Genomic DNA, 23,343 nt, shown 5'->3' on the forward strand with positions numbered 1-23,343 from the left:
AAAGAGCTGGATGCTCAGTCCCATCTGGAGGACTGTCACTAATGCAAACATCTACAAGATGCCGTTGAAGTAAATAAAAGTGAGACGGTAATTCCCTCTCCGACTCACAGTGCCATGTCAAAAGAAAAATGCTCTGTGATAGGGACTGAAGATAGGGCAGGACAGATCCTCAATCAATGCTCCCAAAACCTCCCCATCTTCATGGGAAATTGAGTACTTTGGCAAGCTGTTCACACCAACACATGTATGCAGTGTGTTGGAAAGTTTTTCACAAATTGCTCTGACCTGACAGGCACCCAATAAAATGTGTTGGGCTCCCAAGGGACCATAAAGAATAAAAATACACCCTTTCTATGTACATGCTGATGTCTGGGCAGGAGGAGACTTCTAACAGCAATCAAAATTATGTGACCTAGCAGGCAGGCAGAAACTTGTTGTGCACAGGCTTTCCTGAGCCTGTGCCACAGAGAATGTAAAAGCAAGGAACAGGATCTGGGATCTGTGTCCTGATATTGAGCTGTACATCAGCGCAGTGGGGCAGGGAGAGCACTGGGATAGAAACACTGCATGGTATCCACTGCCACCTGGTCGGTGCTATAGGAGTGTCCCTCTTCTCACTCAGAAGACATCTGCTCTTCCCAACATGTCTGAGATGAGGCATGTCACACACTTACAAGGCTTCCGTTTCCCTGCAGCACCACATTCCATGGGGCAGGCTGTCCTCCAGCATCACAATACTCCAGCACCTCTGCTCTGATTTGAACAAAATCTTTTTATCCTTAGATAAAGAAAGAGAAATCAGAGTGTGTAAATTTGGATGTTGATAAGTTAATGTTTAATTTAGGAACAATTCTTAAAAAAAAATAATAAAATAAATAATTTTTAAACATAGATTGTACTATGGGTGCAGAGAGACCTGTAGTTGTGGATGTTGTGAAGGAGAGCTTATGGCAAAGCCAATTATTTGTCCTAGAATGCTCATTACAAGACAGAGTTTATCCTTAGACTTGTCCTTCTAACCAGGTTTTCTTCCATTCCTGAGGGAGTAATTTCTCACCTGGTGGCAGGCTGAATTTTCTTAATGCCTATGGGGAACATTCAAACTACCCAGTACATTCCCTGCTTGCTGCTTCTGCCTTTCAAGATTTTCATTTTTCAGTATTGTAGGCAAAAAGGATATCCCACTGCTTTAGGTTCTGGGGAGAAAAAGGGTTTTCACATGGATGTTCTGTCACTTCAAATGAGTGCCAAATGGCTTAGCAGAATTGTCACCTTCTCCAGCATTAAATTCTTCAGCACTGCCTTTCCTCTCACAATTGTCTCCTACCAGACACTCTCACTGCTCACGAAGTTAAGAAGCAGTGATGCACTTTGTGAAAATATTTTCAGAGTAATGCCTCCAAGAAAAAAAAAAAAAAAAGAAAATAAAAAAAAAAAGAAAAAAGAAAAATAATAATAATAAAAAAAGCCTTTTACTTCATCCTCCAGATTTCCTTCTCCTGAAACCATAATGCTACTCCTCCAAAGAGCTAAAAAGCCAAATCCATCTGACTGTGTGAGTGCCAATACAAGACATTATCCTGTTTATATTACAGACTGCTGTAAGTGAGCAGTGTGTCTTCCAGGCTGCTCTCATGGCAGTTTAGAAATGAAGCTGGCAAAACACAGCTGAGTTATGGGAGAAGAATCATGGCAGTTTAATACAGCAAGTCTCAGGCCTCCTGCCAGTTGTAGGAGGCATCTCATAAAGCACTGTGAGAAAAATCACAGAGCCAGCATGCAAAAGTTTACACTGGTTTCCAGGCCAAAGTTGCCAACAATGAGGTCAAATGGAATCTGCAACTGAAATGGTTAACATGGGAATTTCTGTACATCAGCATAAGGAAGCACTGTGGAAGCACTTACTTCCATTTAACATAGTCTAACATTGACTTCTTTTCCTCACTTTAAAACCCCCATGTAGACAAGCCTAATATGGTTATAAAATATCAAGATAAAGAGTTTAAAAGACTTTATTTTAATCCAGAGTAGCTTAAATCTTTTGGCCTTTTATATATTACATCAGAGAGCAAAAATATTAAGTGTTTCATATTTCATCTAGCATCTTGAGCACACACATAAATATATATTTTAAAGAAGTTCTTATAACATCTTTTTCTCGTAACATAGACCCATGTGAGAACCCTGAGAAAAGAATAAGTTACAAGCATGCATAACAACCACACATCAGTTTAAAAAATGTACAATGGCTAAGCATGAAGGGGAGACTTAAGGGATTATATGTGGAAGCAGTAACTCTAAATCTGTATTATTCTAGGTTTAAGTCCCAACATTATCATTATTTTTAATGGTATTTTTATATGCTGTTGAGTAATAGTTTGTCCACATCCTGGCTTTTATCGAAGGAACTGCTTGTACAGCATTTCTGCTGGCAATAATCTCTACTACAGTTGTGGTCACTTAATTAAACAATTTGGAAGTTTACTTTAAGTGACATTTAAAACTGAAATTTCAAGTGCATTATTCTACCATGTTCTCTCTTGGTATTGTTCAGTAAAATGCTGTATTCAAGGAAATCCATGAAATTACAATTCAAAGACTGTGATAAGAACGGATTAGTTTTGTAGCATTTTTAGCTCTCATTACAATTTTGTTGCAAGACTAAGTCTACAGATTGAGTGTAAAGTATATCAGGCTTTAAATTCAGTGATAAGTCATTGTTAGGACAGAGAATTTTGTGATAACACAGGCAGAAGATTAATCCACTCTGATGACAGCCTTACAAGTCTATGAGGAACAGAACACAGAGCAAGATTTATCCACCGCATTGACAAGGACAGTAAGGGGAATGGGAAATGGAACAAAATGAGTCCATTTGCATGACAACCTAAGAATATAATCATATGGTTCCACTCAAATCCTACACTAATAGACCATAAAGAAAATGCATAAACAAGGCACATCATTTAAAACTATATTGTACTCATCAACCTTTCCTGTGTCTGCAGAAAACATAATCAGGGAAGAAAAATTAATTTCAGTCTGCTAAATTACACTGTAAACACAGAGGGGATACAACAGAATTGTTCAAAAAAAGTTATTCATGTGGCTTTCAGAAGTCTGAATAAATTCATTCTGCTCTGTATTCACAAAGATGACACTATCAGACTAGATCCTCAGCTTGCATAAAGCGGCGCAGTTCCCTTGACTTCAGTGAGCTCAAAATCTTCACAAAATCTCCAAGGAACCTCTCCTCTTGATAGTGAGGCTTTGAAAATACTGAAATAAAAGATAAATTCAGATACCTAGGGGAGAATTTTAAAGGATGGAGACTGGCAAACAATGTGAAATATAGAAAAGCAAATTTACATGTGCATCTTCTACATCCCTGTAGTTCCCCGAAACACACTGGAATGCAGACATTTATTTGTGTGCCCAGATGTTTCCAGGATCATGGCTGTAATGCTGTCAGGAAGGGATTTGTGATCTGAAATCCAGCATGTCATCATTTGAATTAAAACAACTGTGATGAGGGTTTAGGTTGAAACATATATAGTATATCATGCATATACTATAAATCTATAATTGTTTTTTTTCATTAAGTAATTTAAACAATGCATACTAAGACATAGCACCGAGTAAATATGATGTCATTATTGGAGAGCTCTTAACTGCTTTGTCTAAAGGTCAAATGCAGAATTACATTAATTTAGTCATGAACCCTTGCACTTTCTCATCTAAACAATGGAGTCCCATTTTAATTTCCTTTTGCTTTAAATACAAGCATTTCTGTGAAGGAAGTTGCATATGAATATCTGCACATCTGCTTTCCTGAAACCTTATGAAAAAGCTGTGTCATATGGTATAATCAGCACTGACTATGCCACATGCGTACAGCAGGAGTTTTTGGAAATAATATTTATTTAAAATAGTTCATCCAAAAACATTCAAATTACTAAGTGAAGAATCCAGTTTACAAGCTCAAGAAGTATATAAATAGCTTCATTGTATTTCAGTTCTTTTAAAGAACAAGCCCTGTAGCCATGCATAAGCAAAATTTCTGCTAGGTTTATCTTGCAGGCCAGAATTTATTCAGTAACTGCCCTGGTATACCTGGGCATTTACATACTGAACTATATATGACTGAAGCAAATCATATTTCTTGCAGGTTTTTGAGCATTGTAGACTGTATTCCATTCTGTTTTCATTGTTATACTAATGTGAAGAACAGACCTTAAAACAATTTAGGCTAATCACCAAAGGCCAAATGGTCCTCTGTGAATGGGGGTGGGTGGATGAGGACTTTGGCACCATCTTCAAGCAGAGCTTAATGTGGAGCACGGATATGAATTTGCTGAAGAGATTGAAGAGTCTTCTTGTCCTTATATGTGCACTTAACACAGTATCAATTCTACTTAAAAATAATAAGGAATAAAGGATGAGGAGAATCAAAACTTCTCACCAGCTACCTCCGTTTAACCTCTTTGTGGTTTACAGAAGTCAAATCAATTTAATTCCTCTGCTACAGCAATGTTTCCCATGTACCATGTCAGTGTTGCATATTCCCTTCCTTATTCAAGGGCTTTGCTTCTGTTTTCCCTTTCTGGTATCTATATGGGTTTCAAAGATAACCTTGATCTAGGTTACTGCTGCTGTACAATGCATAACAGAACCAATAACAGGCAGCACCCATTCTTAACTGCTATTGTAAAATATCTCATTCATTTATGACCTTGATTTATGACACATCTGATGATGTTTTAGAAATACACAGGGTCACATTTTAAAAGCTGCCGTGCTTCATGCAAGCAGCACAATCTCTACTATTTGGGTAAGATCAGCAGAGCCCTGCAGAACCCAGTTACCTCCATGGGGCTTTGTCTGGCTGCATAACTGCAGGAGACAGCAGAGATGCTGCAACTGGCAGCCTGTACCAGGTAGCATCCTCACAACCAAACCTGCTGAGACTCCATAATCTTTTACCAGATGGGACTGAACCACAATGCCAGGATGCATGGAACAGTCAAGCTATAAGTGAAAACAGTTGGAAATATGGGACTGATCAGGAGCCAATACAGACAGCAACAAAGGGCTGGTCAGGACTACAGGTCTTTACTTGGCACTGGGTGGATGCTGATACAGATGGTGAATGGGATGTGTCAGAAATGCAGTCCTCTGCTTATGTGTCTTGTGTCAGATTGCCTCTGAACGAGAAGGGGAGGGGTCTTCCAAAGCCTACTCTTAGTTTCTGAGGCTCTACTCCCTACCTAGTGAAATCCTTTCTGTCCCTGAAATGTGAGATTTGCCTATAAACATAGCCATTGAATTCTGTTTGGAGGGATTATTTGTATACGGATGTAAAATGTGAATTTCTTGCATGCATTTGCACTAGTAAATCTTTAGCACTCAACCATTTGCAGAAAGTGAACAAGGAGTAGTCATGAATGCTGTCAAAATGGAATTTGCTTTTAACTTCAAATGAATATTCATGAATAATTTCCTCCACTATTTGCTCACCACTCATATTTAATGATATGGGAAATGGGATGAATAACAAGGTGCTGAAATTTGCTGACAATACATGATTATTTAAGTTAATATAAACCAAGGCGCAAAGTAAGGAATTTCAGGAGGAACTAATAAAACCTGAATGACTGAGTAACAAGATACCAGATTAAGCTCAGTACAGACAAGTACAAGACAATGAACATTGGAAGAAATCATTTGAATTACTTGTACGTATTGATGGGACATGAATTAGCTCTAACCTCTCTGAGAGAGATGCTAGTGTTAGGATAGATGAACTGTCCAGCAGCAGCAAGGAAGGAAAAAAAGCTGCAATCTTCTCCTGGGGAAAGGTGAGTCCACATCAGAAGGATCCTTTTGGTCCTACTTCAGCAGGCCCAATTTCACATGGAAGTAGAGACCTCTAGACCTCTATGCAGGGGTGTAACTGAGTAGAAATATCACTAGATTATTTATAATTACTCTCTCTTATTGCGGACTTAATTACACCCAGTTAATCTAAAAGGCAGCTTTGAAAAGACACAGTACAAATAAAAATGCCCAGAAAAAAAGGCAAACACGTGAAAAGTGGCCTGAAGGATACAAGTTAAGCAAACAGTTTACTTTTGAAGTCAAAAGAGCATCAGTGACATATGAATAAAATAATATTCAAATATGTGATGGGCATAACTTGAGTTTCTTCAAGACATGCCACAGTCCAGCAGCTAGGATTAGAGAACAAACAGAAAGGTTTAGCAATGAATAATTAGGTTTAAATTAAGATGCTAAGCTTTTCATTGAAGCAACTGAAACAAATTGTTTCAGTGCTAGTCTCTAGCAGAGTGTCAAACCAGCATATTGCAGGCTTTAATTTTCAACTGCTTCAACAGGACTTGCCAGTCTACCATCAGTGCAGTAACACTGCAGGAACATGAGCCTGTAGCCTGAAGAATTGTATAAGAAAATGGTTCTACATCACAGAGAACTGTCCCAGTGATGTCCCCTTGCAGCTTCCCAGTGAGCTACAATGTTCCCAAAACCTGGAATGAAAAGGATGATATCATAGACAAAAAGTATTACAAAATAAGTGGTGTCTTGGCCCATGCATCACAGAGAACTTTCTGCCTACAGGAAAAAGCGATGGTAATTTTTTTTAACACGTTTTGTTTTGACTTATAGCACTCCTGGCAGTTCATAGGATGTACTCTAAGTCTAAATGGTCATCCAATATTTTCCTCCTCTGAGTGTTATTTTGTTCCGCAGATACAGTCCTCATGTGTTTTTCCTTCTGCAGGGGTTCTCAGATAGGAAGTGCACAAATTCCTGAGGAGTGACTGAAAGGAAGGAGGAAGCTGGGGGGGAGGTGGGTGAGGCAGGAATGGAGGCAAGAGGAAGAGGGCTCTGGCTACACAGAAAGGCCACACAGAGCACAAAAGCAGCAGACAGGTGTTAACCGAGACATTTTTAACTGTGAGGGGCTGAGGGGATGAAAAAGAGTATCTTCTATCCCAGAACTGTACATACCTCATCTGACCACAGTCTTCTGAGTCCCTGTTGAGTCCCCCTATCAAGTTGGCCACACCTCCTCCTCTGCTCCTTGTGGGCCTGCATCTCTGCAAGGTACAGCCCCAGGGCAAATGGAGGTTCCTGGAAAGTATAGGACCAAATCCCAATATCCTTCCTTAGGATCTATTCATTCCTCAAGAGACACAGAACTTAATTCAAGAAGAATTGAAATTTATAATAAAGTTTATAATTTAACCTTGTTTGGCAGTCTGTTGCCTGAGGAGTAAAAAGACTTGGTGTATTTATAGGACATTGGCCTGTGTGGAATATTGATCCAAGTGTTGTGAGGGTATATACCTGGACAGGTCGACAGTGACTGTCATTACTTCATGTCTAAGACTGCATACTAGAATAACAAGAGTCAAAACTTTTATTCTATGTAATGTAACAAAGGAGAGGCACTTGTTTTCTAGGAGCTACTCTGGTTATCTGGTGGTTAACATATTAGCACTGCACTGTAAGAGTCCTTCATTTCTAATATAAAATGAGTGTGGATTAAAAGCAACTGGTAATCTGGCATTTCACTTGTGTAATTATTCATGGGGTTCACTCTATTGCTCCTGAAGAGATGTGACTATCATTAGTACTACCATGGAATGACCAGTCCCAGGAGAACGTAAATAGACAAGAAAACCAAATTACTTTATCCCTTTTATCTGTGAAGATATTTTTACCCAGTCTGCACATCTCTTCTGTATTATAGCGGATGTGGAAATGGAGCCCTGTTTCAGGGTAGTTGATACAACTTTTAGAAACATTGCATTCACTTTAAATTCCCTCATTTCATGACTTCACCCAAGGTAAAACAAAGAGCAGAAAGAAACTGGCTCTGAACACTGAAATATTCAATTTCTTTCAGATGGACATAGCTACACAGCTTTAGGAGGATGTGTGCACGCATATGTTTATGTGTGTTTATAGCTTCAGAGTTGCCTAGAGTTGCATCTTCCCAAGAGATATATTCAGACCTGTATGCTCGGATGGAATATGATGTTTGCACACAAAACAATAAGGATTTGTGATGCACTCAGACAGGAAGGTGAGGTGAAGCAGTTATAAAGCAGATGCTAACACTGCTTTTTTGGCAGAGTCCTGCCTGAGGTAGGATGCTCTGTAATAGGCTAGTCTGTGCTCTAAAAAATGTTTTCCCTTGATTATTTTTTATTTGAAAATAATTTTAACCAACCACAGAAATACGTTATTTGGAACTGACACTAAGTGCATTTTCAACTGTATCCAGTTTTTATTGACTAGGAACAAATTATAATTGCTCTAGTGACTAGGATAAATGAAACATAACTGAAGTAGCTTTAAAACCATCTAAATTCTTGAAGTGATAGGATTTGGTTGGAAACAATAAATAAATTTGATATTTAAAAAAAAATGGAAAAAAAAAAAAAAAGCAAGAAAAAACAGCAAGCATCAGAGATAAAGATTTATCCAAGACATTTGGGCATCCCCAATCTGCAATCTGTTTTACATCTCCTTTTCTTTTTGGCAGAAAACTAGGATATTTAAGTGAACAGTCATTTGCCAAAAATAATGCAAAGGCAAAAGGAAAGATCAGGGTCATCTTGTTATTATTGTTATTAAGTATTCATCAGCCCAGTTCAGTAACAGATATGTATATGTGCTTATTTGATAGAGATAAATGTGTGAGTGTGTGCATGCAAGTGCTTGTGGCTGTTCTGCACATACTGAGTGGATTATATTGAAGCATACTGCTGATGGGTTAGATACCAGAGGCTGAGAGTGCTGAATATATGTGGAGCTGAACAGCAAGGAGGCTGAGGATGTATGAACCCTATCTGGAGCTTTCAGGATCTCTCAGTGTGATACACACTCTCACCAACCCCTCTCAGAATGATTCATAGTGGTCTGAAAGTGGGGTCAGCAACCTATGGCAGATACATTTGTAAGGTGCCCATCAGATGACAGCTTTTGGCTCTTGCTAGGTATCCAGTGGCACACATACTTAACATGTAATTTGAGAAATAAATATACTTTCTGATATAAAACACTTGTTTATCCTCATTGTAATATAAAACTGTAAATGTGGTGAGACTCTTAGGTATTTGCCCAGCTAAGCAATCCAAATTTGATCACACCAAAAGCATAAATCTGTCTTTAATGCAGTAGATTGTGCTTATGTTCATTTGAAGGAAATAATACAATACTAGCTTTGTTCAGTTTTTGCTCTTTTGTTGATACTATAGCCAGCTTCAGTAATAAAAGCAGTTGCTCTATCTTTATTTTTTGAAAGCTCCTAGGACTAAATTATTGGAAGTGTTAACTTCCCTTCCTCATCATCTCTGGGTGTTAATTTCATAGCATTGTCTGCACAATCAGCACCCCAATTACCTTTAACATCATTGAGAATACATTTCTTCAGGATACAAAGCTAGCAAAATATCCAGTAATTTCTATCAGTAGGCTGATGTCTTCCTACCAGTTCACCAGTAAAAACCCAAATTGAGAAATCTACAGTCAGACATAAAATATTGTAATCCCAATGATTGGTAATCAACAACATGTGATTTGAAGTCAAGCATGTTAACTTATTCACTTATTTATGCCCTCCTAACTCAGTCTTGCAAAGGCAAATCGGCCCATTTATAAAACTAACTGCACATTTAAGTATAGGAGCAGGGTTCTGTTTCCACTGTGTAATAATGGAAAGGTTCATTTTTTGGAGTGTTTCCACAAACCATTTATTTTTAACGCTTCTTTAGTTTAAAACAAACAGGGATGGATTCTTCTGTACTAATGTTCAACATTCTTGTAAATATTTTATTTAGTTTTGACATATTCTTCAGTCTTTCAGGAATATGCATGTTTGTGCATGTTCCTCCTCCCTGCCTCTAAGGACAGACACCCATCAATACTTCAGTTCTATGACACCTCGATATTTTTTTCTCAGCATATTTTGAAAAGTTTGACAGCACAAATTTGAAAGTGTCTGCTTTCTCATGTGTTCACCTGCTTGTTTAACTCCTTATCCCTATATGCCAATAGATAGTATCAGTAAATCCTCCTGGTTTAATCTCCAAAATGTCTCAGAAATCTCCCCTTTCCTCTTCATTCTCCTCATAAAATCTTTGTCAAGTCCATCCTTCTCCACATCCATGCCTACCGCGACCTTGCTGTCTTCAGCCTCTAACTGACACTCACATTAGCCAGTTTTTAAAGTAGTCTCATGCAAAAGTAATCCACTGCTCCCAGTATTGAGATCTCATTAAGATATTCCTAAATCCCCCTTCTTTACCGTCTCCCTATTGCCTTCCAAATCTGATCAAAGCTCCTTTTATCACCCAGAGTTCCTCTTGACCTAACCTTCTTTGTTGTGTCCTTCTTGTGCTGTTCTTCCTCATCTTTCTTCTCTACTTGCTTCCTCCTCACCCCTTGCCAGTTATAATATAAACCGTTTGACAATTAGACCTGTGCACCTTCTTTGACAATTAGACCTGTGCACCTTCTTTCACTTGGTCCACTTTACCTGTCAGTAGAGATATTCAGCAATCCTGTTGCAGTTGGAAAGGGTCCTGACAAAAGGTTTGTACCTTGGACTATCAAAAAAGCAAGTTAGCATATACTTTTCTTGTAAAAATTAAAGAAGACTTCTGCATTCTTATAGTGAGGTTTTGGTTTTGTCTGTCATCCACAATTTCTCCCATATGCCTAGGCCTTGAATCAGAATGTGAATTAATATTCTTACTATAAATTTACCAACACTATGATTTAAGAAACTGCTTTCCAACCTGTCTCTCTGAACACCCCTTGCAGAAAGCTGATCTCCAGGTGAAACTGAAACATTCATCTCTGATTTTCCAAAAATGTGTTTTCAATGCTTAAGATGTGAATTTTAGGTTGTAACTTATTGCTGTCTGTCTTACTCTTAAACATCTATTAGCTTGATTTGGGGGAGTAAAAAGACACAGGGCAAATAGATGTAATTTCTGTATTACAGGCTTTCCACACCAAGCCTTTATGAGTCAACTGCAATTTGGCACCAGGATCTGCAAGTTAGTGCAGATAAGCCAAGGTCTCGATACAGTGCATGTCAGCATGAAGGACAGGACATGCAGATCAAAGCTCCTGTCGGTTCATCTGACTTTCTGTTCCTCTGTGTCTCTGCGCATTAGATTATGGGAAAGCTTAACAAGCTCCTTCCTTTCTTCCCCTTTAAGTCCTCCCTCCCCCCTACACACAAAGTCAAACAAGAGAAGAACAGCCTTCCCACACCTGGACCCTTTGTTCATTATTCTGTGGTTCATCAAAAATTAACATCCGGTTACTGGAGTTTCCTCTCTCTTTGCCAAGGTGCTACACAAGTACTTTGTGCCAGTCAGACACCTACGTGCTGTTTCTACATGCCTCACTCCTCCCTGGCCTGAGCAGATGTTAACCCTTTCAACTCTAGCCAGCAACAATAATGAGGACGTGGGAAAATAATAGTGAGCAAACAATTCATAACAAAGCTAGAAAAAAATGTTGCCACATCCATGAATATTTTTTTATAAGCAAGCTGGTGCCTCCCCATCTGCTCCCTACAAAATCTCAAAAATCTCAACTTGAAAAATTCTTATTCAGACATGAGGTATTTTAGTCACAATGATGTTCTACAGCCTCATCCATTTTGTTTACTTAGAGAGATTCTCCAGTCTTCCAGGAGCATGCCTGTTTGCTCGTCTCCCTTTGCTTCCATCAATGAAGACTGACATACATCAATTCTAAAATTTTGCAGCATTTCAGTGCATGAGTTGTCATCCCCAGGAAGCTGGGATATGATGGCATGCACATCATCCAAAACTACATTAAATATTGCCATGTCCATGGATTATATAATCATATGCCAAAGTATCATTGATTAGGATGCTATAATGAGGAAAAAATTGCTTTCATGTTTAACAAAAAGACATGCCAAATGCTTTACCAAATTTGCTATATTTTTATACAACACCCCTCTCCAGTCTCACGAATCTGCAGAAACTTTGTCTCCCTTGGCTCCTGAGATTCCCGGCCATACAATTGCTTTCCTGCCTCTTTCCTCCCTGCCTATATGTCTTTGTTTTCCTCACAAAGCAGAGTTCAGTGGTTTTTCCTGTACCTCCTTACAGGCCATTACCCTTAAAGCAACATTTCTTGGCTGCAGGAAGGATCTATCTCAGAACTGGAGAAAGCTCTAGGAAAATCACAGATCAGGATTGCCTAAAAAAAAAAAAAAAAGGGGGGGGGGGGGGTTTGGGAGCTCACGTATACTCAGCTACTCAGCTCACCAGGAAAAGGTGGAAGGAAGCATATAGCCCATTACCTCTGAGCTCGTAAAACCCTGGCTAGTTACTAATCTCTTCCTCACCCTCCCTGATTTGTTTCACCAGCCTTCTACTGCTCCTTCACTCCTTCTGCCAGGAGGCTGCAGCTAACCCTTTCCATCCTCTTCCTCCCTCTGTCCTGAGCACTCTCCCATGTACTTCCTCTAACCCGTGCTCCTCTAACCCACTCACTCCTGCATCTTTTCTGACACCTCCTGTGAGACCCAGGCTGCTGCTTCTTTTACTTTCTCATTTACTCCCTTCTCATTTATTCCCTACTGGCTAGAACACCAGGTCCTCAGCCCCTCCCAGCCTTCTATGTCCTGCTTGTGAGTCTCAGGATCTTTTGGGAACACGAAGCTTGGGATAAAGGGCAGTGTCAAGGCAGCACCTGCACCAGGACATCATTTTCCTAATAGGCATGTGCGCATATTTTGCACGTGGTCGTACATTTTAAGGCAGGGAGTTTTTTTCTGTGACACAGGGGCTCTGCACCAGGCGCCACGCAGAAACAGCATCACCAATGAAACTGCTTCCATTCCTAGGTAGGTGAAATATCCTTCCCAGGGGAGTGAGTGGTAAGTGGGAAGGGAGTGGGGTCTGGCAGGACAACCTATGGGGACAGCTGTGCTGGGGCTGGAGAGAAATGAGTGTGTTGGAGATAATGGAAGGCTGCTTGTACAAGGACTCAAGGTCCGCAGAGCTGTGACTCATGCTGGTTGCTACAGGCTTCAGCAATCCCACTGTTATGGTTGTCCCAAAACCAAATCCCACAAATGCCAGTCTTTGTCTCATTGATTTTATTCTGTAAAAACAGAAATATTATGGGTTTCAGTGTTTTTTGTTTGGCTTGTTTGTTGGTTTTGGTTTTGTCTTAAATCCCTCTCTCTCTCTCTCTCTGCTTGGGAGATTTTTAGATTTCACTGGTTATGAACACTAAAATGGCAACAGAATCCTACAGGTTTCTGTTTTAATCTCTGAGAGATGGTCTCCTCTCTCAAAAATAGAGATGAAACTTGGTGATACATAAATTGATTTGGATTATATATAGTTGCTAAAAAATGGTGTGTGGCTTCTAATCTTTTGAATTTTTCATGAAATTTTAATTTGTTCAGGAAAATAACACCTCAATAAGATTTTCTGAAGCAATGAAACACATAATTGTAACACTAGGCTACCAAATATCCAAAATAATATTTGGGTAGGGAAAAACAGAACTGCAGGGGAAAACAGCATCTAAAAGGGGCTTCATGTTCTGCAACTTTCATTATGTCTAGCTAACCATTTATAAAGACCAAATTCAGAAACTTACTTTCCCTTCTGAGTTAACTGCCTCATTTCTAACCCATTATGGGGTGTGTATAATTATTCAGTGAGCTGTTAGTTTTCTCACAAGGAAAGGTTCCTTTCTTTTCTTTGTGTTGGAAACTATATGCATTCATACAATGGGAAAATAGTTATATCATGTGGGAATTGTTCAATGGATAGAAAAAAGAAGGCAGTACTTTTATAACAAGGAAATGGTGTTTTAAGAGATTACTTTTAAATATTTTGGAGACGTTTTTAAACCCTAATGCCACAATGTGTAAACACTGTGACATGTCAATTTAATCTCTCAGACCATGTATGTGTTTTAACTACATATGTATGGAAATGTTTATAAAAATAAAAATAAAATGATCTTGGGAACCCTCTGTGATATTTTTCACTTGATATGTATAGGGCAGTTTGTATTACACTCCATACATAATTCAGAGTGCAAATAAATGTCTGTGCTTTACTGGAAAGTACTAGAGAGATTTGAAAGCCTTTCAAACATTTTCCTCAGATCACTGAATAACTTCTTATTTACCAATTTTATAGTAGTTGAACATATATGCAAGTTCTTATTCTCCAATGTCTGCTGTTGCTAGCCCCTGAGCAGTTTCACTAGAGTCCACTGCTGGTGATGGCCATAGCCCCATCCTGCAATACAGCTGACTCTGTGATGATATTAAGTTTATAGAAATATCCCAATTTCATTGAAACCTTTTGCCCAGATTTGATTTTAGAGGTCAGTAGGAAGTTTTTAAATAAAGAAACAAATATGGTTTTCCTTTGTTACAGTTCTGGTTTCCAGTCTGCTGAATTATGGCTACACTACTGCAAGCTGCAACATGACATGCCACAAAGATGCACGTTGTGAAGTTCAGGGTGGGACACAAGGCTGCTATTGCGCCCAAGGATATACGGGAAATGGCATAACCTTCTGTTACGGTAAACAGATTTTACCTATATGTATTTCTGTGATGTGTTTGCTTGAAAAGAATACTCAAGAGCCCATTAACTCCAGGATTAAACTTCATGGTACAACACCTTATGCTAGCATGCTGTCAATGTCAAAAATTAAGGTCTTGGCAGTTTCTGAGAAATTCTACAGCTCAGCCTCAAGCTATTATTTTAATATGGCATACCATGCATCTCAGTTGTATATGACCTGTTTTCCAGTTTCAGTCTTGGTGCATTACAGTGCCATGGAGATGCTGATGTATCTTCTCTGATTTAGCTTCAGCAATTGCCCTCGTGACTTCAGACTTCTAAAGACTGGGGTTGACACAACTGCTACTTTATAACCCTCACATCTCATCCATACACCCACAGTAGTAGCTCACTCTTTCCAGCCACTAATCATGACAAAAAAACTACCGTTCGTGAGCTATGCTAGAAGACTGAGGAGGTGTGTGCACCATGGGGAAATGCCCACATGTGAAGCCAATATTCATTTTTCCAGTTCAGCTGCTAGCGAGGGAAAAATGCCAGAAATCCTGAAGCGGGGTCTGCTTCTGGATGTGTTTGTCTTCCATCCAAATAAAATTATATTTTCCCCTTCTTCATTTTTGAGTTGTCCTCTATTATGTGTAGCTCTAATACTTATTTCCACTGCTAAATTGATATTGTCAGTTTTTAGTGTCCTGAGAAAGTTATGAATATTAACCAGCCATTTAGTCAGTTTTTGTTTTTCATGCATCTTGGGAAATTAAGCAGTAACGGGCACTTCAGTTTAGTATGAGCAGAGACAAGCCGACTTTTAGGGTTTTTTTGTTGTGCTTTTTGCTTTTTTTTTTTTTTATGGATCATTCACTATGGTATATTTGGAAGTGTGTTTATTGGAAAATTTAGAATCCTTTTATAAGCTTGGAATGTTTAGACAGAAGTTTTGCAGTCTAAAATAATAAACGATAAGGAATCACAAAATTGTAGAATAATTTAGTTTGAAAGAGACCTCTGAAAGTCATCTGGTCCAGCTCTCATTCAGAACAGGACCAATATGGGGGTTTCTTGGGGCTTCAACCAAGTTTTGTGCATCTCCAAGGATGAAGATTGCACACATCTCTGGGCTGGCTATTCTACTGGCTGACTACCATAACTTTGAAAACTTTTTACCGAAATCTAGCTAGAGTTTTTCTTGTTGTAACTTATGCTCTCAAGTGTGCTCATCCCTTACTGAATTTCCAAGAATAGCTTAGCTTCGTCTTCTCTATGAACTCTATGACACCCCTTCCCCCCACCCCACCCCCACCCCCCCCATTAGGTACCTGTAGATGGCAATAAGATTTCCCCTTTGCCTGTTCCTAAATCTGAATAAACCCTGTTTTCCTAGCTGCTTCTTTGCATCACGTGCCATGTAGTCAATAAATATATTTCTTTAATATAACGTTAAACTTCCCATAAATATAGGTCAGGCTTGTATATACCACACTGTCAGTAATTTTCTAGAAAGTTGTGATTATGAATCATCAACTAAATTTACAATAAACATAACTGTTGTCCCTCACTGATGTTATTAAATCCATAAATTATATATGTCAGGTATGGCATTCTTAAATCTACACATGTAAGGATGTATTTATCTTGCCTTCCATGTTATTTGTTCTCATGCGGTATCTTTTTCTTACTTTCATTTTCTCTTTTATTTTCTTGGGGAAATATACATTAAAAATCAGAAGGACACTTATTGGTCATTTAAACAAAATTCAGTACAGTGAAATAGAAGTGTCAGTCACTCACCAAACTTGTAAATAATTGTTTATTAAAAATAGTATTAATGCTTGGAAACTTAATATTTTGATCAAAAATTCCAATATCAGTTCAGGCAAACCAGCTACTAGATTTGTATGTGCTGCTTTGCAGTTAAGTGGCAACAGTTTGAAGTAAGCCTCGGGTCAGGAGAGCAACATTTTCTCTGTTAAATAGCTCAACAACCACTAAAGTCACTTACCCTCAAGCAATGTAGAAAAGCTTGTATCAGAGAAGTATTGCTGTTGTCACTGAAAGAGAGCCTACATTTCTCTAGGGCAACATATTATACAGTGCATTATTAATATTGTGCAGTAGTCCTCTAATAGCATAAACAAGTAACCTGAATTTTAATTGGGTAGGCTCTAAAAAGGATTAGAAATATAGGCTAAACCCTATCATGAACAGTTTAAAGCTAAGAAAATGTAAAGCAAAGCCTCAGTCATTTAATGATGTATTAGATCTTGCTGTTCTGTATGGGGAATGCTGCAGGTGTATCTGCTATTCTACAGATAGCTACCCATTTTTCTTCAGTTAATAATCTTAGGCTTTTACAATGATAGTCCAGTCACCTTCAAAGGAGATCATCAATTATGTGCTAATACAGGCATTTGCTAAAGAGTATATATGGTACGTTATGTTTGCGTGTTTGCCCTTTTTGTTATTTAGATGAGTCATAATTACTGTCATCAACATTAATAATTCTGCATAGTGCAGAACCATCTCCAGTGCATTTACCTGGTATGCAGTTAAACTGCAGCAGTGGTTGTTCTGAGGTTTTCTTCTAAAACCAGCAACTCAAATTCTTTCTACTTGTAAAAATGTTGAACAAGAAAAACATACTAGTTTTCAGTTTAGTTCTATTAAGCTTATATAGCTAGAAAAGTGTCCCTTTTTATGTATAGAGACATTCTCTACGTATTTAAAGGATTCACATTTTTTTCTCTATTTTCACTTGCTTGTAACACCTCTTAAATACTTGTAAAAGTTATTTCTTTGCTAGCTCTGTCTTTTCAATGTGATACACTTAGACATTTTCCCTTGTGTTTATTGTGCTGCAAAAGGCAATAATGCCCTATTACATTTATTTTCTAGCACCATTATTGATGAATCATGAATCACTGATGTCAGCATACCTTAGGAATGGGGTTTGTTAGTTTTTACTTTACTCCCTTTGCCAGCTGGCTAAGTGACTGTAGAGAGCTCAAGATTATTGGATTTGCTGTGTATAGATAAAGACATATAGATATGAATTTAATTTCCTGGTGTCAAAGTCATTGATTTTAAAATAATTATCCTCTTACAATCTTTCCCACAAGACTTCAACCACTTTAAATTAGGTCATGTTTTGGACCTTCCAAAGGCATACTTTGGCCAATCTAACAAAAAGCTAATCCTCTTCATAATCTCATTGTCTTTACTAAGAATATGTGCAGGAATGCACATAGCCAGGAGAATAACTGATTGTAGGATCTGACCTCTTTTATATATTGGAATTATAACTTGCATAGCCATAAATTCCTTCTGTAGAGTATCTTCTAGACAAAGATAAATGAGTCACCTTGTCAAGCTTTACACCTCTGAGGTATGAAATAATATCCCATTCTTCTTTTGTATTTATATTTCTTGTTTTATGTAATATAAAATGAGAGAGAATGGCCTCTGAAAACTGTTTTCTTTTTAGGACTCTTTCTGGGCTAATGTGTACTCTGAATGTAATGTATGAGGCTTTAGCTTTGCATTATCATATACGTAAATTAAGTTTCACAGCTAAAGCTCTTGGCAAAAAAAAAAAAAGTGTATATATACAAATAAGACTGATTTATAGATAAGTTAACTTTTTTTGTGGAAAAAAAAAAAAAAGCCATGGATTTTGTATAGACAAATAGCATATATTTTACACTTTTGTAATCTATTTCTTTATGTGAAAAATCAGCCATATAAATTATGTGTTGCTCATAATCCCAGCTTTCTTCTCAAAAAAGAGAAAAAAAAAAAAAATGAAACAAAATTTCAGATCCTTTAGAGAAGATTGGGGTGGAAGTAAGACTTCAAAGAAGCTAATATTTTATTTTTAAAACAGAGTGGAAAATGAGTTGGCATCATTGATGCTTTCCCAAGCAGCTCTGCTCTTTCAATACTGGCTGCTTCTTGATTGCTGACTGCCAATTTGCTGCTTTGCTGGCACACTGCAGGAAATTAAAGTAAACAGTGTGATCACAGTGTTTACTTTAACTTTGTAAAATACGGAAGGAAAATGAAGCAGTGTTGTTTGTTCCAGGAGGGGAGGCAGGCAAGCAGGAAAAGCCTGAACAAAATATCCGTCCCAGATATCCCTGCACAATATTCCCTTATAAATGTCACTTGCAAATTATACTGCAAAAATTAATCAGTCTTGCTTGTAAAATAGTTACAGCTCTTTCTGAAATAGTGAGCAGGGACTTAGGCAATCAGGGCGACTTTGCACTGTAACAGGACACTGACTTTCTTTCTGAAGTGCAATGCAGTAGGATTTTTCATTTTCCAGAGGCAAAAAAATACATCAGTGAAAAGTGGTATTTTATATCAAAATATGGAATCCCTCTGAGAACACAGAGCAGTTTACATAAACTCAGCTGAATCAAAATGAAAGCCTACTTGAAATCTGAACATAAACATATTTTCTTGTTTTACTGAGGGTCATACTACCAACTCTCTGGCTTTTGCCAGCTCTTAGAAGGAGCTTTCCTGTGAGACTCCAACTTCTTGCTCTAAGGTGATGTTGATGTGTCCCACAATCAACTTCTATGGTATTCACTGAATTTGTTTTGATTCTACAGTGTCATCATTGCCTTTCTATAGCACTCAATAGGTCTATAGTTTTATGGAAACTATATAGAGTTTGGAAATTTTACCTTTCAAATTAATTTGATCCTGTAAAAAACACTGTATAAAATCATTTCATTATATTCAGAAGTGTCTTTCAGTAGCAGATGATCTGATCCAAATGCTGGTTCACCAGAGGAGATTTTTCTGTTGTTACCAGCAGGCATACATCACTGGATGACAATTCTGTGTTTACCAAACAGTCTGAAATCACTGATACGGAAGATCCAACCCACACACTTCCTAAATTCATTTCACTGCTATCAGTTACCACAAGCTATAAAAAGGCAAATTGCAGCTGCTCTAGCATAACACAGCAGGAGAGAAATATGCCTTAGCCAAACACAAATAATGGGGCTCAACACAGTGGGTGACAGCTTGGAAAACTTGGGATATGCTACACAGGAAGGCAAAGCAGACCCCTGATTCCAAGCCTTTTTTATACATTCCTCATAGCCTCTGGGCTTGTCTCTCACTTTTCATTACCCTTTCTCCTTTTTGCCCCTCTGTCTTCTAGTCTTTGCTGTTCTATATCCAAATTCTGCTATATCTTTTCCAGGGTAGTACATGGTAAAACCAGAGTTTGGGCTGTATGAAAAGGCAGAGGTCATCTTCATATTCAGAATACCTCCTCTGTGTTTAGGTGTCTTACTTTTTTGGTGGTCCCAAGAACTGTTACGAGGTCCCATCGGGTTTGTTGTATATGTAGTTATTATATTTTTAATTAAGTCCCTGCATTCAATGTTTCTCTTTGGGAAAAAAATGTTTTCTTCTTATCTACATCTGCATTGGTCATAACACAGCTGAATGTTTCTCACCTTTTCCTGAAACACAGAGACTGACTGCTGAGCTGTACAATGTTTCCCAGCTGAGGTATTTTGTTCAACATTCATTATTAAACCTGTAGGCTGATTACGAAAAAGCAAACCTGGGCAAATTAGCCTGGAGGATTTTGTATTCTCTACCCTGTGCATAATGGTCTACTTGCCTGGGAACAGTTGGACTTGATAGGTTAATGGTTGGACTTGATGATCTTGGAGGTCTTTTCCAACCTAAGTGATTCTGTGATTCTAAGTTAGCATAGCAGGTTCCTGGCCATTTGGGGATCTACAGCTTTGGTGGCACTTCTTGTCTTGTGGATCCTTTCTTTGTGTATTACTTTTGGCTGTTCATGCACAAGTTACACTTCTGTGTGATTTTGTGAAGGGTTTGATAGCTGTGGTGTGTGTAGGTTGCTGGGGACTAACCAGTAGTTGCATGATTGCCTTCCAGTTGCAAAGGACTGAGTTAAGTTTATCCTTAAAATAGCCATACTCTTTGCTAAAAGTGTTAATCAAAACAGTATTTGTACAGTTGATTTTACTTTTTATAACTAACTGACATTGCTTATTGTAACAAGCTACTATTGAAAGTATATTTTATATGAAGCTTTTAAGAGTAGATCAGGAGTTTGAAAGGGAAGAGGGTGTTACAGCAGTGCCTGGCTATGCATAAGAACATCAGTCAGATTGAAAGCAATGCAGGATATTTGAAGTAACAAAATATTCATGCTGAATAAGACACAGTGGAAGCTGTTCTATTCCAATTGTCTTACCTCCTTAAATGGCTGAGTCCATAAAATGTCCATAAACATTTTATGCATTCAAAGTGCCAAATCCAGTTAGCTCACTTGTATGAAAAAATATCTTACAGTTTCTCACTTGAATGAGATAGAGAGAAATCTTCAGAGTGATAGCCCTGCTTCCTACTGGCAAAAAAATACTGTTTTCCTGGGCCTGAGGTAGAGCCCACTATAATCATTTTTAAAATTGACCCTGACTTTAATAAGACTTGGACCAAGCCCATGTTAGACTTGTAACATTCAAAGATCAGAACAAAACAAAACAAAACAAAACAAAACAAAACAAAAAAAAAGCTTTCCATGTTTTCTGTTTACTTTTTTTTTTTTTTTGAAATAAATGCTACTTTGAGCGTGATTAAAACATAGTAATGGATTACTGAACTTCCTCTTGTTATAACTTTAATCATATCCAGTCTCTCTTTTAAATTAGTCCTGTTTGCATCTAAAAAGGTTTTTAAATGTGTGTAGATGATGTGGTAGTAGAAAAAGTGTTAGTTTTCTCTCCAAAAATGTACCTGAACTTTCAAGCTGATCAGCTGCACATCGATAGTTTCTTATTTGTTTAATTCAAAATGTGTTTTAACCCTTGCCAAATAATGCTGACTTCCTTTCTTGAGAAAATAGTCTTTTCATCCTGATTTATGGTCCAAGGAATCAATCAATATGGTCCATGTTTATAGGATGTGGGAAAAATTCATTTAAAGAACTTAAAACTTATAATCTCAAAGTCTGCTCACTTTGTGCCTACCAGAGACATAACTGACTTTCTGTATCTCTAGCATCTACAATGCTACAGTCCAAAAACATCCAGCAATAACAATACATTCTTCTAACTTCCTGGTCCAAAGTAAAGGGATGGAAGATATTTCCAGAACTTTTGGATATACATACATGTATATGACATGTACACAAATGTATACACACCAATCTATGTATATGTGACTAAAAAGCACATGGTAGAGCTCACTACACCTATCGGATTCTGCATCTGCCTTTGGGGCTATGAATTTCGTGTAAGTCACCTAACAAAGTATCATAAAGTATTACACACCTAAGAGAGAATGATGTCATCTCTGTGTAGCTACATTGATTTCCATATAATATCCCACCAATCTGGCATACTCATTTGTCTCTGTTTAATAAATCATAGAGTTTAATAATGGAAAAGTGTTCTCCATAGGACTGTTGTTGCTTCCAACATAAACTGGCCAGGAGTGGTAAAGTTGTCTGTAACCTCATTTGAAATGTGTAATTTATCTAGGATGATATGCTGGTGCACAATTTTTCTGTGTATGACTGTGAAAAATTGCCGACTGAGCTGTTGGCAGACAGAATATCAAACCCTGCTCGATCCTCTGTGTATAAAAGAGTTTAAGAAGGTAATTGACACTTTGGGCCTCTATTTGCCAAAGAAAGAGATAATGACATTCTCCAAGAAGATTAGAATCTAACCAAACATTGTGCTCTAAATATAGAGCACAAAGCCAGGTGATGTTTGTGAAAATGCTGCTTGGCTGCAGGAGGAGGAGGGTGCTGAAGGACTGCGATTTTGCACTGTATAATTTTTAGGTACACAGATTTAATTTAGAGATTATGGCTTGAAAATGAAATTTACAGTATGTGTGTTTTGGGATGATAAGAAACTGATTTTGTGACCTTGGTACACACTAATTGAAATATCTGGCACTATGTTTTGCTGAGGTTAAAGGAATCCATATATGCCTCGAACTGTATTTTTCTTTCACCTTGAACTGTGCAGTTAATCACAACCATAATCACTGGCAGGAAGGAAGCTGCTGTTTAGCTGTTCTACAAGGAAGCTGAATAATCTCTGTTCATTGTCTAATGGATAGGTTGTTGTGTGATTGCTTCAGGCTAGGTTTAAGAGATTCAGATAACTTCAAAATGGAGACTTCTGGTGGCATTAACCATTCAGTGAGCACCCGGGGCCAGAGCTTCACCCAGTGCGGGGGAGAGGATGGCACAAGCAGGCAGGTCTTCACAGCTCCGTGGAGCTGCCCACCACCACTCTTGTGGCTGTTTGCTGGGGCTAAGACAGTTCTGTCTTGTGCTCTCTGCCAGTGTGCATTAGGTGGTCCAGGGAAAAGCTTCCCCAAGCTTTATCAGCACTGGGGAGGAGAGAACAGTACATGAACTGCTCTGGCCTTGGACTGGTATTCCTGGGCATCGTCCTGCTCGAAAGCTCAGATTTAGCATTAATAGCTGGGTTTCTGTCTTAGCTTAGATTTGTACAACTGTGACAGTCTAGAGTTTTCTATAAAGCAGTGTGGCAGGGTGCCCCATTATTTTGCTTATTACTTAATGTTACACATTTGTTAGGTTGGCACAGGATCATGTTTTTCAAAAAGGGAAATGAAAGCTCCTGAAAAGCCTTGACAATAAATGGTTATTTGTTCA

General features: G+C 38.2%; 1 protein-coding gene across 5 annotated transcripts in view; it reads left to right on the forward strand.

Moving 5' to 3' along the window:
• Positions 1–12,302: 12,302 nt before the first annotated feature.
• Positions 12,303–23,343, forward strand: part of ADGRL4 (adhesion G protein-coupled receptor L4) — a 74,040-nt gene continuing 62,999 nt past the window's right edge. For 2 of the 5 annotated variants that reach the window (XM_035332939.1, XM_035332940.1), the window contains exon 1: positions 14,526–14,639. Coding sequence is in view for 2 of the 5 variants with exons in the window: in XM_035332938.1 (XP_035188829.1) it covers positions 12,907–12,928; positions 14,490–14,639 (172 nt within the window). In the remaining 3 variants the exon portion in view is untranslated. Of the gene's footprint in view, positions 12,929–14,489; positions 14,640–23,343 lie in introns of those variants that run through there. The other 3 variants (XM_035332938.1, XM_035332936.1, XM_035332942.1) reach the window with 3 other exon arrangements.

The sequence above is a fragment of the Oxyura jamaicensis genome, chromosome 8 (genome assembly GCF_011077185.1).
Source record: "Oxyura jamaicensis isolate SHBP4307 breed ruddy duck chromosome 8, BPBGC_Ojam_1.0, whole genome shotgun sequence".
Taxonomy (NCBI): Eukaryota; Metazoa; Chordata; class Aves; order Anseriformes; family Anatidae; genus Oxyura; species Oxyura jamaicensis.